We start from the raw sequence: 14,979 nt of genomic DNA on the forward strand, positions 1-14,979 counted from the left end.
TTTAATAAAAATTAGTACACGCTATCTGCCGTGCGTGGAAGAATAAAACGGGCCCTGCAGCAGATACACCGTCCCAAGCATCAGTAAATTTTGAGGAATGATATATTATTTATATATTTACAGCTCAGCGGGCAAAACCCTGCAACTGCCACAGCATAAAGCTCTCTCGTGGTTTTTTCCCCCCATTTTTTATGATAGCACTTTTCAATTTAAGAATCTAGCAACATAATCTTGCACAGCTAGCCATTCAGAAACTACAAAGAATCAAAAAATATTTTAAGAGAAAATGAAAAAAGAAACCCCCCTAAAACTAGCGATCTGGAAACAGCTAAAGCCCACAATATAATAGGATCCAAGATCCCTAACCGCGATGCTGTTCTTTTCATACGGAAAGCGGCAGTTTTGGGTAAACAAATTATATTAGGGTGGATAGGTGAAGCAGTCCCGTCTTTTTGGGCATGGAGAAATCGTTTACACACATTGTTGCTGCTGGAACAGCGGGTAGCGCTTCTCCAAAATGAAAGAAGTTATTTTTGGCAGTATGGGGTGCATATATTCAATCTCTTTCACATAGAGCAAGAAGTTTGATTTTGAATGGTTTTTGAAATCACTATTCTTTTGGTGCGGGCAGTTGAGAGGGGTTTCTCTGGCCAGCTCTTGACTGGGGCACTCCCCCTGCCACATACGCTGGAAGTCTCGAGGTTTTTTTGTTGTTGTCGTTTTGTTTTGTTGGTGGGGAGGATTGGGTGGGGGGATTAGGGAGGAACATTTAGTTATTTGAAAAAGAATATTGATGAGTGTTAGTTTGTTTCTGGTTCCCACATAAGCGGTTAAGAAAGTGTACGTATCAGTGTATTATTTATTTTTTTATTTTTGTTACATTTGTACCCTGCACTTTCCCACTCATGGCAGGCTCAATGCGGCTTACATGGGGCAATGGAGGGTTAAGTGACTTGCCCAGAGTCACAAGGAGCTGCCTGTGCTGGGAATCGAACTCAGTTCCTCAGTTCCCCAGGACCAAAGTCCACCACCCTAACCACTAGGCCACTCCTCCATGTACCTTCTTTCTTTGTATAATTATTGAAAATTAATCAATAAAAATCATTGAAATATAATAGGATCCAAGAGATAATGGGTGACTAAGGCAAATCTATTTTTTCTATAGGTCTGGTGCCTAAGGGGTCCTCTTACAAAGCTGTATTGGTGTTTTTAGCTCGCGGTAAACGTTGAGACGTCCATTATATTCCTATGGGCATCTCAGCGTTTAGCGCCAGCTGATTTTTACTGCGAGCTAAAAATGCTAGAACAGCCCCCTAAGTGTGGGCAGGGCGTGTGCAGGTCACATGTCTGGCCACTTTTCAGTGCAAGCAAAAAGAACCAGTCCGCTTAGACGGAGAGGTCATGCGTAAATTTAGGCGCCGCTGTTTGCACCAACGACAGTGTGGTGCAAATGCCCGTACCTAAATTTATGCACAGAGCGCCGTTATTCTATAATTATGCATGTAACTCAAAACCATGCTCCCGAAACGTTCATGACTCTCCCATTTTCGGGCCGTAACTTTTAGGTGCGGATCCTGCACCTAGCTTTACGCAAACGTGTCACAATTAAATCTAAATTAGTGCCAATAATTGCTTGCTAAAAAGCCAATTAATGGCACTAATTGCACATGCAAACCGGGCATGTACCTAAATGTTTTGGCAACTTTTATAGAATCAGAGTACATGTGCATATTTTGGCATATGTGCATGTTAGTTACCTCCTTAATTATTACAAGGATTCTCCACATAAAATGCTCATCCTTACCAGAATCGGAATGTAATGCTGCCCGTGCCTGTGAAGATCGTCCACCATCTGAGGCAGAGTGTCAAACCTCTCAGGGTCAAAGGTAAAATCACGATATCCGACCATGTAGTCAATATCATTCCACTGAGCATCCTGAAAGGCAAAGAAAGAAAGTGAGGATACTCACACTGGAAACTCCCTCAGTGTGCTATTTAGTATGGGATGAATTTCTTCACGTTTGTTTTTTTTAATTTTACCTGTGGTATCTCTTCACGCCTCATGTCTTTCACAACCTGCCAGGTATCATTGCTTGTTCCGTAACCCCAGCGGCAGAGATGGAAACCCAGACCCCAAAAAGGAGGCATCGTGGGGAAACCTGAGACAAAACAAACATTTTTTTTTTATTTATGCAAGTTTATTTTACATATAACCAAGCAATGAAAACTTCTACAGTAAAGTGATCATTTAAGGAACTAGTTATATGAAATAACGTAATAATAAGAAACCAAAATGCACAAGATCCACTCAAGTCCATTACCCTGGAAACCCAAGAATTCTAAATGGAGAAATCAAAGAAATAGATCTAAGAATTTAACCTAACATTTAACGAGAGCTCGTAACTAATCTATAACAGCTACATATCCCTCTCTGCCTTTCTTCTTTGCAAAAAAACAAATTCTTATAATACTAATTTTTTTTCTACTTCTGATATTGTGCTGCATATTAATAAAGGTCTCTAAAACCCAATGGCGGTCTTTTACTAAGGCGCACTGGCGTTTTTAGCGCACGCTAAATGCTAGAGATGCCTATAGGAATACATTGGCATCTCCAGCGTTTAGCGCGTGTTTATTTTTAGCATGTACTAAAAACGTCAGCGCGCCTTAGTAAAAAAAAACCCCCTATGTTAGAGAATAAATTTTAATACAGAAAAGGAGTCGTTTTATAACTGACATTTTATAAATAGAAAACACAAATTTTTTCCTGGCTAGGTATGTAAAAGGCAAGCCTACACATACTTTGTAAATTACCCCCAGGCAATTTATGCACCAACGTTTATACCTGCGCTTGACTGTGAACAAATCTGCCAGGTTAATTTATTCACGTGCATGAACATTTTCTAAAGTCTACGTGCAAACACGGCTTGATACACCCTAGCCACAGGTTACCATGGCAGCTAGATATTGCACACGTGTCCAGGATTTCATACTTCTACAGGGTTTCTTTTTTGCATTTGTTGCCACTGCCAGTACAGGTGATCCTGTTTCGTCTGCACTGCACAACTCAGTTCAGGCATGGTCCGTGCAGTGCAGGATGTAAGAACTGCCACACTGGGTCAGACCAAAGGTCCATCTAGCCCACTATTCTGCTTCCATTAGTGACCAAGCTGGGTCACAAGTACCTGGAAGAATCCGGAATCCCAAAGAGCAGCAGGATTCCGGAATCCCAAAGAGCAGCAGGATTCCATGCTACCGAGTCCCAGGGATAAACTGTGATGTTCCCTGGATCTAATGGTTTCTATTGTTTTATGCATCCAGGAACACCTGTATTCTGCTTCCATTAGTGACCAAGCTGGGTCACAAGTACCTGGAAGAATCCGGAATCCCAAAGAGCAGCAGGATTCCATGCTACCGAGTCCCAGGGATAAACTGTGGTGTTCCCTGGATCTAATGGTTTCTATTGTTTTATGCATCCAGGAACACCTGTGTTCAGTCCTGGTACACTTACACACATACTGCAGAAACACTTTTGAAAATTACCCTCAAGATATCCCCCAACGTCTGTGTGGGCTAGTTCAGGGCTCTGGACCATGCTTACTAAAACAATTATAAAATGTACTGGTTACAGTGGCATAAGGAGGGGCTAGGTTTTTTGCCACAATATTTTACTCTAAGGGTTGGTTGATCAAGATCTTTTCTAGCAGAGAATGAGACAGAGAGATGTGTAATTATGCGATCTTCAAGCAGTTTCATGATAGCCAGTAGCCAGTCACATGACATGGACCCTCCAAACCAATTCATAATGAATTGACCAAGGATGACGGGGACAGAATTAATATCCATGAGAATGATGGTCACCTATCACCTCCTGGTACTGCTGGATAACTGCAGCTGGACTGGGACCCAAGAAAATGTAGAAGTCCAGGATGCCTCCAATGGTTCTCCAGGTCAGGGCTGGAGCTGGCTGCACAGCGACCTCTGCAAAATGTGAAAACAGGCTTCAATGAGAACTTAAGTAGGAATTTATGCCGTTTCTTAGGATGTGTTCTAACGACTCTCCTTCTTGGATAAGGGATACAGAACTCATTTCCAGAACAAACAGGAAGCAACGTGCGTCACCGGTTTTTCATATTTACCCCCCTCCTTACTCCTAATCGGATGGAAATGGGTTTCTAACATAATCAATAAATGCAAACAAATGTTAAATCAATAAGTTCTGCAGCTAAGGAGCCACCACAATAAGGAAGGTCTCCACATACTGCCACATCCACATTGCTAGAACACAAATTGCTCACTAGTAACCGTTTGACATTTTAAAAAATTCTTTATTAATGAATCAGTACAATCTTCCTAAAATTAAATCCATTCCCTTAACCCATAGTTATGTCGAACCAATCCATACATACTCACATTCACCAACACATTTAAAATCACACACAGTTACTAGAACACAACACAACACAAGATGGAATGGATGGGTCTTTCTTATAAAATTACTCAAAGGGACACAAAAATTAAAATGGTTGCTACATAGTAACATAGTAGATGACGGCAGAAAAAGACCTGCACGGTCCATCCAGTCTGCCCAACAAGATAAACTCATATTTGCTGCTTTTTGTGTATACCCTACTTTGATTTGTACCTGTCCTCTTCAGGGCACAGACCGTATAAGTCTGTCCAGCACTATCCCCGCCTCCCAACCACCAGCCCCGCCTCCCAACCACCGGCTCTGGCACAGGCACAGACCGTATAAGTCTGCCCAGCACTATCCTCACCTCCCCCGCCCTGCCTCCCAACCCCGGCTGTGGCACAGACCGTACAAGTCTGTCCAGCACTATCCCCGCCTCCCAACCACCAGTCCCGCTTCCCACCACCGGCTCTGGCACAGACCGTATAAGCCTGCCCAGCCCTATCCCCGCCTCCCAACCTCCAGCCCCGCCTCCCGATCTTGACTAAGCTCCTGAGGATCCATTCCTTCTACACAGGATTCCTTTATGTTTATCCCACGCGTGTTTGAATTCTGTTACCATTTTCATTTCCACCACCTCCCGCGGGAGGGCATTCCAAGCATCCACTACCTTCTCCGTGAAAAAATACTTCCTGACATTTTTCTTGAGTCTGCCCCCCTTCAATCTCATTTCATGTCCTCTCGTTCTACCACCTTCCCATCTCCGGAAAAGATTCGTTTGCGGATTAATACCTTTCAAATATTTGAACGTCTGTATCATATCACCCCTGTTTCTCCTTTCCTCCAGAAATATTTAATCGTAGCAAGTGTGTAAATGGTTGTTTAGTTAATCAGCACACATCAAACAGTGCCTGACTTACAGTATAGCAGTAGACAATCTCAGACCTGTCAAGTCTCCCACATTCAGCGGGAGACTCCCACTTTTGCGGGTCATCTCCCGCATTCCTGCCGAGAAGCTGGGATCTCCCGCTGAGTAGCCTCCCTTCTCCAGCAGCAGCAGGAAACGCCTTCATAAAGCTCATCTCCTGTAGCCGCTGATCCCACAGCAGTAGGAGATGATGTTTTATGGCCGCAAACCAGCTGTGTTAGGGTGCGGCAATGGGCGGAGTTGTGAGTGGAGCTGTGCAGAGCAATGGATGGGGCAGGGCAGGGTGGAGCGGGGATGGGTGTAGATCTCCCGATGAGTGGGTCAGCCCCCTTGGCAGCTCTACAATCTACTTTTCAAAAACTACCGGATTTGATTTTGACTGAGTCTTAGCCCAAGCGTACTTATCAGAAGAGTGGCTATCCCTCAACAACTTTGGCTGGCTTCCGAGATACGTGTGAAAGTCTTCTTTGTATGACATATGCTTAAAGTTGTCCTCCAAAAACAACATTTCTTTGACAGATTCAATCAGCAGGAAAACAGAGATCAGCAATGCCTTTCTCTCTCTTTAGCGCCCCCATGTGTCCAGACTGACTAAAAGGCCAGAGAAGGTGTGTTGGTCATCAAACATATAAATGGCAAGAGGCGTACTCACTCGCAAATGCGCAGTAGAGATCCTCTCTGTTCCGCCCCCGCGTCAATACGTGATGACGGGGGCGTGACAGAGAGGGAACCTGCGCACCTGCGAGTGAGGGAACCGCCGTCGCCACCGCTCCCCCCCCCCCAGGGTTGCCGCTACCGCTCCCCCCACCCACCCGGAGTCGCCGCTGCCACCCACCCTCCACCCAGTCCGGGTACCTGGCTTCACTATTCAAACTGCCAGAACGCAGCACACAGCTCACCGACGTTGTCACACGAGGGCGGAACACACGCAGAGAAGAAGGAAGGCCGACGGCAGCTCAGATGAGCTGTGTGCTGCGTTCTGGCGGTTTGAATAGTGAAGCCAGGTACCCGGCCCGGGTGGAGGGGTGGCGGAGGGGACTCCGGGGGGGCGGCGACGACCTATCCGGGGGGGGGGGGGGGCTTTCAAACCCCCCCCTTCCTTTACTAGCCCGTTTTTACGGGCTCAACGGCTAGTAGGCACATAAAAAAAGAGGCTATTTTCCTAAAAATTAAAAAAAAACTGGAGGACATATCTGAAGAGGACTAAAAGGAGGTCATATCCTCTTAAAAAGAGGATGTATGGTAATCCTAGTTACTCATAACACACTGGTGCGAGACTGGGATTATCAGGCCCTTACAGAGGCTAAAGGTTGTGCTAGAACTGACAAACAGACTTGCTAATCAAACAACCATCAGCTAATAGTAACTTCAGGTCACCATAAGCCTAATATGGTTTTGTGCTGCAAATCTCTTATCAAGAGACTCTTAGCATCTCTGCTTCAGTTAGCGATTAGGTTCTTTGTTATCATAAAATTATTCAGTGAGAACCTTCTAAGAGACACCTCTGGGTTATCACCGATGGTTTGAAACGGACATACTAAAGGTTAAAGGCTCCAATATCTCTGGCAAAATGTATTACGTCACTTTACTGGGATCTACCTTAGGTAGAAAGCAATTAGATAACCCAACACAGAAGGATGATGGGGATGTTCCCAAGGGACTGTCAGTACACACTGGCTAAAGTGCAAAACGGGGGGAATGCTCTACGATGACGAATCACAGCAGATGAAAGTAGAGGCTAACCAAAGACGATTCACCACTGGAGAACTGAGTCCAACAGTCTTTATTATTATAAGTAAAATAAGGACCCGACACTTGCAGTCGTGGCAAGTGTTTACACATTTGTTTTTAGTGTTACGCGTCTTGAAAGGTGACAGCTTTACATACCAGTAGAACTGGGGCTCCGTGTTATCCTCCAGAGTATTTTATTTGACCCCTGATGTAGGCGCTTGCATGCGTCGAAACACGGCCCATGTCGGGTCCTTATTTTACTTACTAGCCGTTGAGCCCGTAAAAACAGGCTAGTAAAGGAAGGGGGGGGGGGTTGAAAGCCCCCCCCCCCAGATAGGTTGCCGCCGCCCCCCCCCCCCCCCCCCCCCGGAGCCCCCTCCGCCACCCCTCCACCCGGGCCGGGTACCTGGCTTCACTATTCAAACCGCCGGAACGCAGCACACAGCTCATCTGAGCTGCCGTCGGCCTTCCTTCTTCTCTGCGTGTGTTCCGCCCTCGTGCGACGTAACGTCGGGGAGGGCGGGACACAGGCAGGTAAGGAAGGCCAACGGCAGCTCAGATGAGCTGTGTGCTGCGTTCCAGCGGTTTGAATAGTGAAGCCAGGTACCCGGGCTGGGTGGAGCAGTAGCGGCAACCCTGGGGGGGGGGGGGGGGAGCGGTGGCGACGGTGGTTCCCTCACTCGCAGGTGCGCAGGTTCCCTCTCTGTCACGCCCCCGTCATCACATATTGACTCGGAGGCAGGACAGAGAGGGTCTCTACTGCGCATTTGCGAGTGAGTACGCCTCTTGCCATTTATATGTTTGATAAAGACTGTTGGACTCAATTCTCCAGTGGTGAATCGTCTTTGGTTAGCCTCTACTTTCATCTGTGACTATATACTGGCTTCCAGTACTACAGTGATGTACGAGTCCAGCTGCTGCTGCCTCATGGGTCGATGCTGAGGCCTCCTGCGGTAAAGCCAACAGCTCAGAAGCCATAATGACGGAACAGCGCACAAAAACCGCATGATCTAACAGAAAACGAATAAAGTAATAAATACATACCCATTGCATTGCTGTTTAACAGGAAAACACCATGAGCTGATCCTCCGTCCTCCAGCATCAGGTAAAAAGGGTGAGCCCCATACAGGTTGCAATTTTCCTAAAAGTAACAAAACAAAAAAATGAATTCAGAAAACCTGGACTGAGGATTATAGAGCATTCCTTCTCCTTTCCCCCCCCCCCCCCCCAAAATACCGAAAGAATGGGATATATATAAAAAGAACGCGTTGCTCAGGGAAGCCAGATGAAAGCAAATGCCTTCTTTTTAACTAGGTCGTCGGACTTGCCCAAGGTCAGCGGCAGAGGGAAGGACTGAACTAGTGCCCCAGGACCTCTCTTTATATTATGCTTTTCGTAATTCCTTTTGTAACAAGATTATCTGTGCATTATCTTTTCAGCTAAAGACTTTCTTGGAATGGGTAATTGTTGCTGTCCGGCTCTTTGAGCGTTGTACAGGGGTATGGAAGGTTGGGTTGCGGGTGGGAGGGAGGGAGGGTTGGGAATAATCAGTTCAGAGGCATTCAGTTTGTATAATGTTCGGTAAGGAGATACATGACACAGTAGGTGGTATGTGTATGGTTAAGGGTGGGGGGAGGAGGTTGCATATTCAATGCTTCATTTTGTGCTTTGCTTTGTTCTTTTGAGATGGATGAGTTTTTGGATGTATAGAGAAGTTGGTTGTTTTTGGTGTATTCTCAATAAAAGGGTGATCATATAGGAAGGGGGGAAGGAGGGTGGGCTAGGGGAGAAGGGAGAAAACGTTAAAAAAAGGTCGACGATGGACTTTAACAATGTATTTCTATTTTGAGTGTTTTGATGGTGGCATTTCGATTTATGCCAGATATTGGATGTATTTATTAGTGTTTATCGTCAATAAAAATGTTGAAATATATCTTTTCAGCTAAATTTGCTTTGTGCCTGGAAACGTTTTAACTATGGCTTGTAATGTACATGTGCTCAAAAGCTGACATGAAGACTGTACAAAAAAAAAGGCATGAAATATCTGCGACAGTAGTATTTCAAACAGCAAAGGATCTCTAGGCATCTCACAGGCCTTGGTAGTATGATGGTTTACCTGGGCTTCTGAGGACCCAAAGGCTTCCTGGCACTTAAGTAAAGGATCCTTCTATGCTCGTCAGATTTCCATGTTGTAACTTTATTATTTTTTTTGTAGATCATTGTGAGTGAGGGTGCTGTGCAGCTCAAGGGAGAGGGGGAAGTTGAATACTGTCAGCAATACTTGGGTATGACATCAAACATATAAACGGCAAGTGACCGTACTCACTTGCAAATGCGCAGTACAGACTTCCCCCTCTCTGTCCCGCCCTCGCGTCAAGACGTCATGACGTCAGAGGGCGGAACAGAGAGGGAAACGGAGTTGAATTGTCGGGCGCTGCCGCCACTGCCGCCTGGAAAGGAACATTGCGCGAAACAACCTCCCCCCTCCCCGCCCCCCTCCGTATCGGGCCCCCTGCACTGACAGCGCCTTTCACCTCCGTGGAAGCGCTGCAGGCAGCAGCAGAGCGATCTGCTGCTGCCTGTAGCGCTTTCACACGGAAGTGAGAGGCGCTGTCAGGTCAGTGCAGGGGGCCAGGCACGGAGGGGGGAGGGAGCGGCGGCGATGAGGGTAGCTGGACATGGGGGGAGGGGCCATGGTTGCTGGACGGGATGAGAGCAGGGCACAGAGGAGGGTTGCTGGACATGGGGGGAGGGGGAGGCCAAGGGAAAGAGGAGGGCTGCAATACTCGCCCGTTTTTACGGGCTTAACGGCTAGTATGGTTATAACCAAGACTCCATCATGTTTGGTTGCCTATACAGTTGGCAACCAGCATTTAAGCGTGGGTGACTGGGGCCCGCACAGAGTGGCAAGCATGGGTCTGGCCACCTTGAAGGGCAGGTGCCGTCGTTTACTGTGTTACTGGCTTTGCAGTTTTGTTAATATGTAAGATTTTTTGAGAGACAAACAGAGCTGAGCCTGATGAACTCGACAAGTCTGTCTTTCAGCCCCATTTCACATGTCTCATCAGAAAGGAACTCTCTTGCTTTCTATTTTCAGCCTGCAGTAAAATCAGAATGAGGCAAAATCATAAGCTCTGCTCAAAATCTTGGTACTGGCCCAGAGGTCGGTACTAGTAAATCACAGATTACACTATCAAGATCAGAGCATACTAAGCAATGAACGACAAAGTTCCTCATATCACCAGTGCGGCTTAGTAAACAGGGCCTTAATGTGCTGCTGAATCTATCCATACAGATTTTGTGTAGGTAGATTTAAGTCGGGCATTTGTGTGAACATAGTTATATGCACAGGTTTGGCCAGGCAGCACCAAATATCATCCCCCCCCCCCCCCCCCCCCCCCCCCCCAATATTCAGCCAGCAGCAGTGAGTCATTTGCTGCCCACTGCCGGAATTATTTCCAGATATTTAATGCTTGACCTGTCCAGGCTTCAGCACTGAATAGCTGTCACGAAATGCCCAGCACCTGCCTGGGGTTAACCCTGTGGCCACCTGGAGGGTCTGTCCCCAGCACTGCTCAGGCCCACCTGCACCTGAGCACGTGCTCCATGTTAGCACCCTCCTCCAACTGACTGGGCCCTGCTTGCCTCTGGGCTAGTCTCCCACTCTCAGGTCATTCCCCGGTGATTTCTAGGACAATGAGGCCACATTCCAGGGGCTCCACAGTTCCTAGAAAGCACCCACAGACCCAAAAAACACAAACACACTGAGCCCGCAAAAAGGTGGGAAAATGTGGGATACAAATGCAATAAATAAATAAACCAGGATTCTTAGTCTGTCCAGGACAGCAGAGTCAATAAACTAATAGTTTATTGTCACAGAGCTTGAACAGTGAACAGAGAAGGGTGAAATCAGCAAACAATAAGAGGTAACCGAATACGGATCAATTATAAAACTATCTAGACATTTGTTCACTACCCGAGTAGTACCTGGGGAGTTTTGGAAATGTAGCTGCTCACAGGTTATAAAATATAACTGCACACAGGGCCTCAGTAAAGATATCTTTCTCTCTCCGCTTCCTGGCTGAGACTGGGGAAAATCCAGTACCTCCTGGCTAGTTTGAACTCTAGGGCCAATCAACGCCCAGAGCACCAACTTTGAAAGTACCTTGGCCAATGGTACTGCAAATTGCCTTTCTACAAGCTTAAACTAGAAAAGAGAAAAAGTATTTTTCTGCAACAGCTTTAAAACACAAAACAATCACCATCTGCTGGCCAAATATGAGACATACACTTCAGGAAATAATTAATTCAGATCAAAGGCTTAGATCAAAACCACAATTCCAGCAATAACATGTATAGAATGTTTGTACGTTTGGGAAGCTCACCAGGTGCCCTTGGCCTGGATTGGCCGCTGTCATGGACAGGATGCTGGGCTCAATGGACCCTTGGTCTTTTCCCAGTGTGGCATTACTTATGGACTAAACCCTGTTTCATCACAATATCCTTTTTTTTTTTGGACACAGCTGGCTAAGTCAATATTCAGCCCCCCACCATATAAGCCAAACCGTTTAAAGACAGAACTGATATTTATGCAGCCCGATTTAAGCAGTTTATTACTCTATCCCTGGAACACCCTTGAATTAGCTGCTTTTCAATTTGGTGCTAACTGGTCATTTTCAGCGAAGATACTGGTTAAGTGCTGCTGAAAATGACTGGATAGCTGTAAACAAGCGATCTAACTGGTCGGCAGCCATTTCCGGCAGGTTAAATCGTTTTGAATATCAGATGGCATGATACCTGGCTCAATTTTAAAAGCTTGACTTTTCCCTTTAAACATTTAGCCCATATGTGTGCAGGTTACACTAATTTGCAGCAGTTTAGCTGGGTAAAGTAGATGGATTTTGATTAGCTGTAACTCAACTGGTTAAAACACCATGTTAGCCACTTAAATCTTTTGAATGCTGACTTCTGCTTGTCTTGGTGTAGAAATCCATGCTCATTATTACATTGAGGTCATAACCTCCATGCTTCAAAATTGTTTCAGTATCTTACAGAAGGCATCCGAGAGTGTAACTGGTGCACAGTTGACTGCTAGCGTCTTAAACTGTAAGCTCATTATCTACCATAGCTATATGCCACCTCTCTCTTTATTGATTTTATCTAGTGCTGCAGTCATAACATAGTACATTTCCATTTTTCTAATCAGTAATATAGAGTTATACCACTGGTGGAACATCGCAAGCCCAGAAAGTTAAAGTCTTCCAGTCCAGACTATGTAGGAAGCTGCTGCGATGCTCTCCGAGGCCGTAGAGAAATTTAGAAGGAAGAGTGGTTGAAATCTGCAGGAACTGGTCAGCAAAAATCAAGGGTGCCACGGTGGTGTTCAAACTAGAGTAGGCAAAATAGGAAAATAATGAATACGGCAGCTGCTACGTTCAGTGACTTTATTTATTTATTGCATTTGAATCCCACATTTTCCCACCTCTTTGCAGGCTCAATGTGGCTTACAATACTTCATGAATGGTGGAATTACAAAAAAAAAAATTATAAAGGTATTGGACAGAACAGGAATAGCAATGCTTCTGAAAAATCGACCTCCTGCTCTCTCTTTTCCATGGGGGCCCCCCACAATTGTCCTAGATATGACTTCAGTGAAATTTCCTATCATGAATCCAGAGCAGGAGGTTCTCAACTGAGTCCTCAGGACACACCAAGCCAGTCTGGTTTTCAAGATGTCCACAATAACTATGCATGAAATAAATGAAGAATACTACTAAGAAAATGTTCCACTCCATGTGGAAACTCAAAAGAGTAAAACCTTACTTCCCAAGGGCCATTTTTCGAAACCTGGTACAGTCAATGGTACTAAGTCACCTGGACTACTGCAATGCACTTTACTCTGGCTGTAAAGAACAGATCATCAAGAAACTTCAAACTGCCCAAAATACCGCAGCCAGACTTATATTTGGAAAAACAAAATACGAAAGTGCAAAACCCCTAAGAAAGAAATTACACTGGCTCCCATTAAAAGAACGTATCACGTTCAAGATCTGCACAATTGTTCATAAAATCATTTACAGAGACGCCCTGTCATACATGCTTGACCTTGTGGACCTCCCACCCAGAAATGCTAAAAGATCTGCCCACACTTTTCTTAATCTACACTTCCCTAGCTGTAAAGGATTAAAATACAGACTAACACATGCGTCAGCTTTTCCTACATGAGCACACAGCTGTGGAATGCATTATCAACTCACTTGAAAACGATTAACGAGATAACTAACTTTCGCAAATCGCTGAAAATCTCTCTCAACAAAGCCTACCACTAGAATCCATAACTAACCACAACAAATCACCACTCCTCCCTTATTCCGACTGTCTTCTTTCCATAACTGCTTGATTAGATCGACTTGTTAGCCTTGATATCTTTGTAACACCAACTGTATTTCTTGTACCCTGAAATGGTGATGCCATAACAGGTCTTTGTAAGCCACACTGAGCCTGCAAACAGGTGGGAAAATGTGGGATACAAGTGCAATATATAAATAAATATGCATACACTGCTTCCATTGTAAGCAAATCTCTCTCATGCATATTCATTGTGGGTATCCTGAAAACCTGATTGGCTGGGTGTGTCCCGAGAACTGGGTTGAGAACCCTGGTCTAGAGGCTAAGCAGGTTAGCGCCAGAGGCTCTACTTGAGTCTGCATACAATGAATCTCCATATATGCCTATTAATCTCATGCATATACATTATAATAATCCTGAAACCTCAACTGCCTGTGCGCCTCTAGGAGAGGGTTGGGAAGCATTGGCCTAGACCACTGAGCCGTACCATGGTTGGACAGCACTATACAGCACTGCAACAGTGTAAGCCAGTTAGTAAAAAAGAAAATTAAATTCAATACAGTTTCCTCTTATAAATTTATAACTGAAAAAAATGTTTTGAAAGTTTATAAATGTGTTTTTGTTATTCTTGTAGGTAGTAGTGAAGTAGGGTTTTGCACTTTCATACAAACAAGAGACGCTGTCAGGCTACTCGTTTGGAAAAGAGTTCCATGTTTCAGCGAAGCATAACTGCTATTTAACCTTTGGGCAAACATTTTATTGTGTGTGTAAGAATCCAAGTTCCTTGGTAGCACTGTTCACAGGACCCCGACGAAGGCTTTACATGTCAAAACACAGCCAGCGTTGGGTTCCTTTGACAAGCGTATCCTGTACCTCATTGCAGAAAGTGGCTCTGTATTTTGTCTCCTGAAATTCTTGAATAAACTGGGCCTTTGGCCATCCTGGTACTTTGCCTTGGTGCCCTTCCACTTTTTTTGTTCTCTAGATCACATCTCCACACAGTAATTCCCCTATGCCAAGGGTACTAAATTGGGTATAGCTTCCTACCGTGTGGGTAGTTGAGCGCCTTGAAATGAAACAAATTCCTCCACTGTGTCCAAGGAAGGGTAGTTTGTATTGAATTAGTAATGGTTCTGAAAATTAGCTGCTATAAAGTGGGCAATGAGCAGAGCTGATGCTCACAGATACCAGACTGGGAGTTGCAGAGGGTCTATTGCTTCTATATGGCCCTGGACCATTGTTGGCTACTATTGCATCGAGGAGATATGACTCAGGCAGAGACAGGCCAAAGAATAAGTTGGTGGCGCACATGAGATAATTATGAGCTGGGGGGGGGGGGTAGAGACTGCAAACTCGGCTAAAGACGCAGGCGCCTATGTGTGCCCAACGCACGTCAATTTGGAACTACCACGTGCCCCAGGCGGTAGTTCAATATTTTACACGCGTCAGAAAAAAATATTTTTTTTATTTTCTACCGCATGGCGGTAATAGGCAATGTACGCGCACTGACTATTACCGCCTGGTTAACGCGTGAGACCTTACCACTAAGTCAACGGGTGGCAGT

General features: G+C 45.3%; 1 protein-coding gene across 1 annotated transcript in view; it reads right to left on the reverse strand.

The window, feature by feature from the left end:
* Positions 1 to 14,979, reverse strand: part of LOC115475960 (lysosomal alpha-glucosidase-like) — a 178,873-nt gene that overhangs the window by 150,072 nt on the left and 13,822 nt on the right. Inside the window, 5 exon segments of the mRNA XM_030212050.1 lie at positions 1,805 to 1,936; positions 2,041 to 2,159; positions 3,859 to 3,978; positions 8,112 to 8,208; positions 12,290 to 12,455. Of these exon segments, the coding sequence (XP_030067910.1) occupies positions 1,805 to 1,936; positions 2,041 to 2,159; positions 3,859 to 3,978; positions 8,112 to 8,208; positions 12,290 to 12,455 (634 nt within the window).

Source organism: Microcaecilia unicolor, chromosome 8, assembly GCF_901765095.1.
Source record: "Microcaecilia unicolor chromosome 8, aMicUni1.1, whole genome shotgun sequence".
NCBI lineage: Eukaryota > Metazoa > Chordata > Amphibia > Gymnophiona > Siphonopidae > Microcaecilia > Microcaecilia unicolor.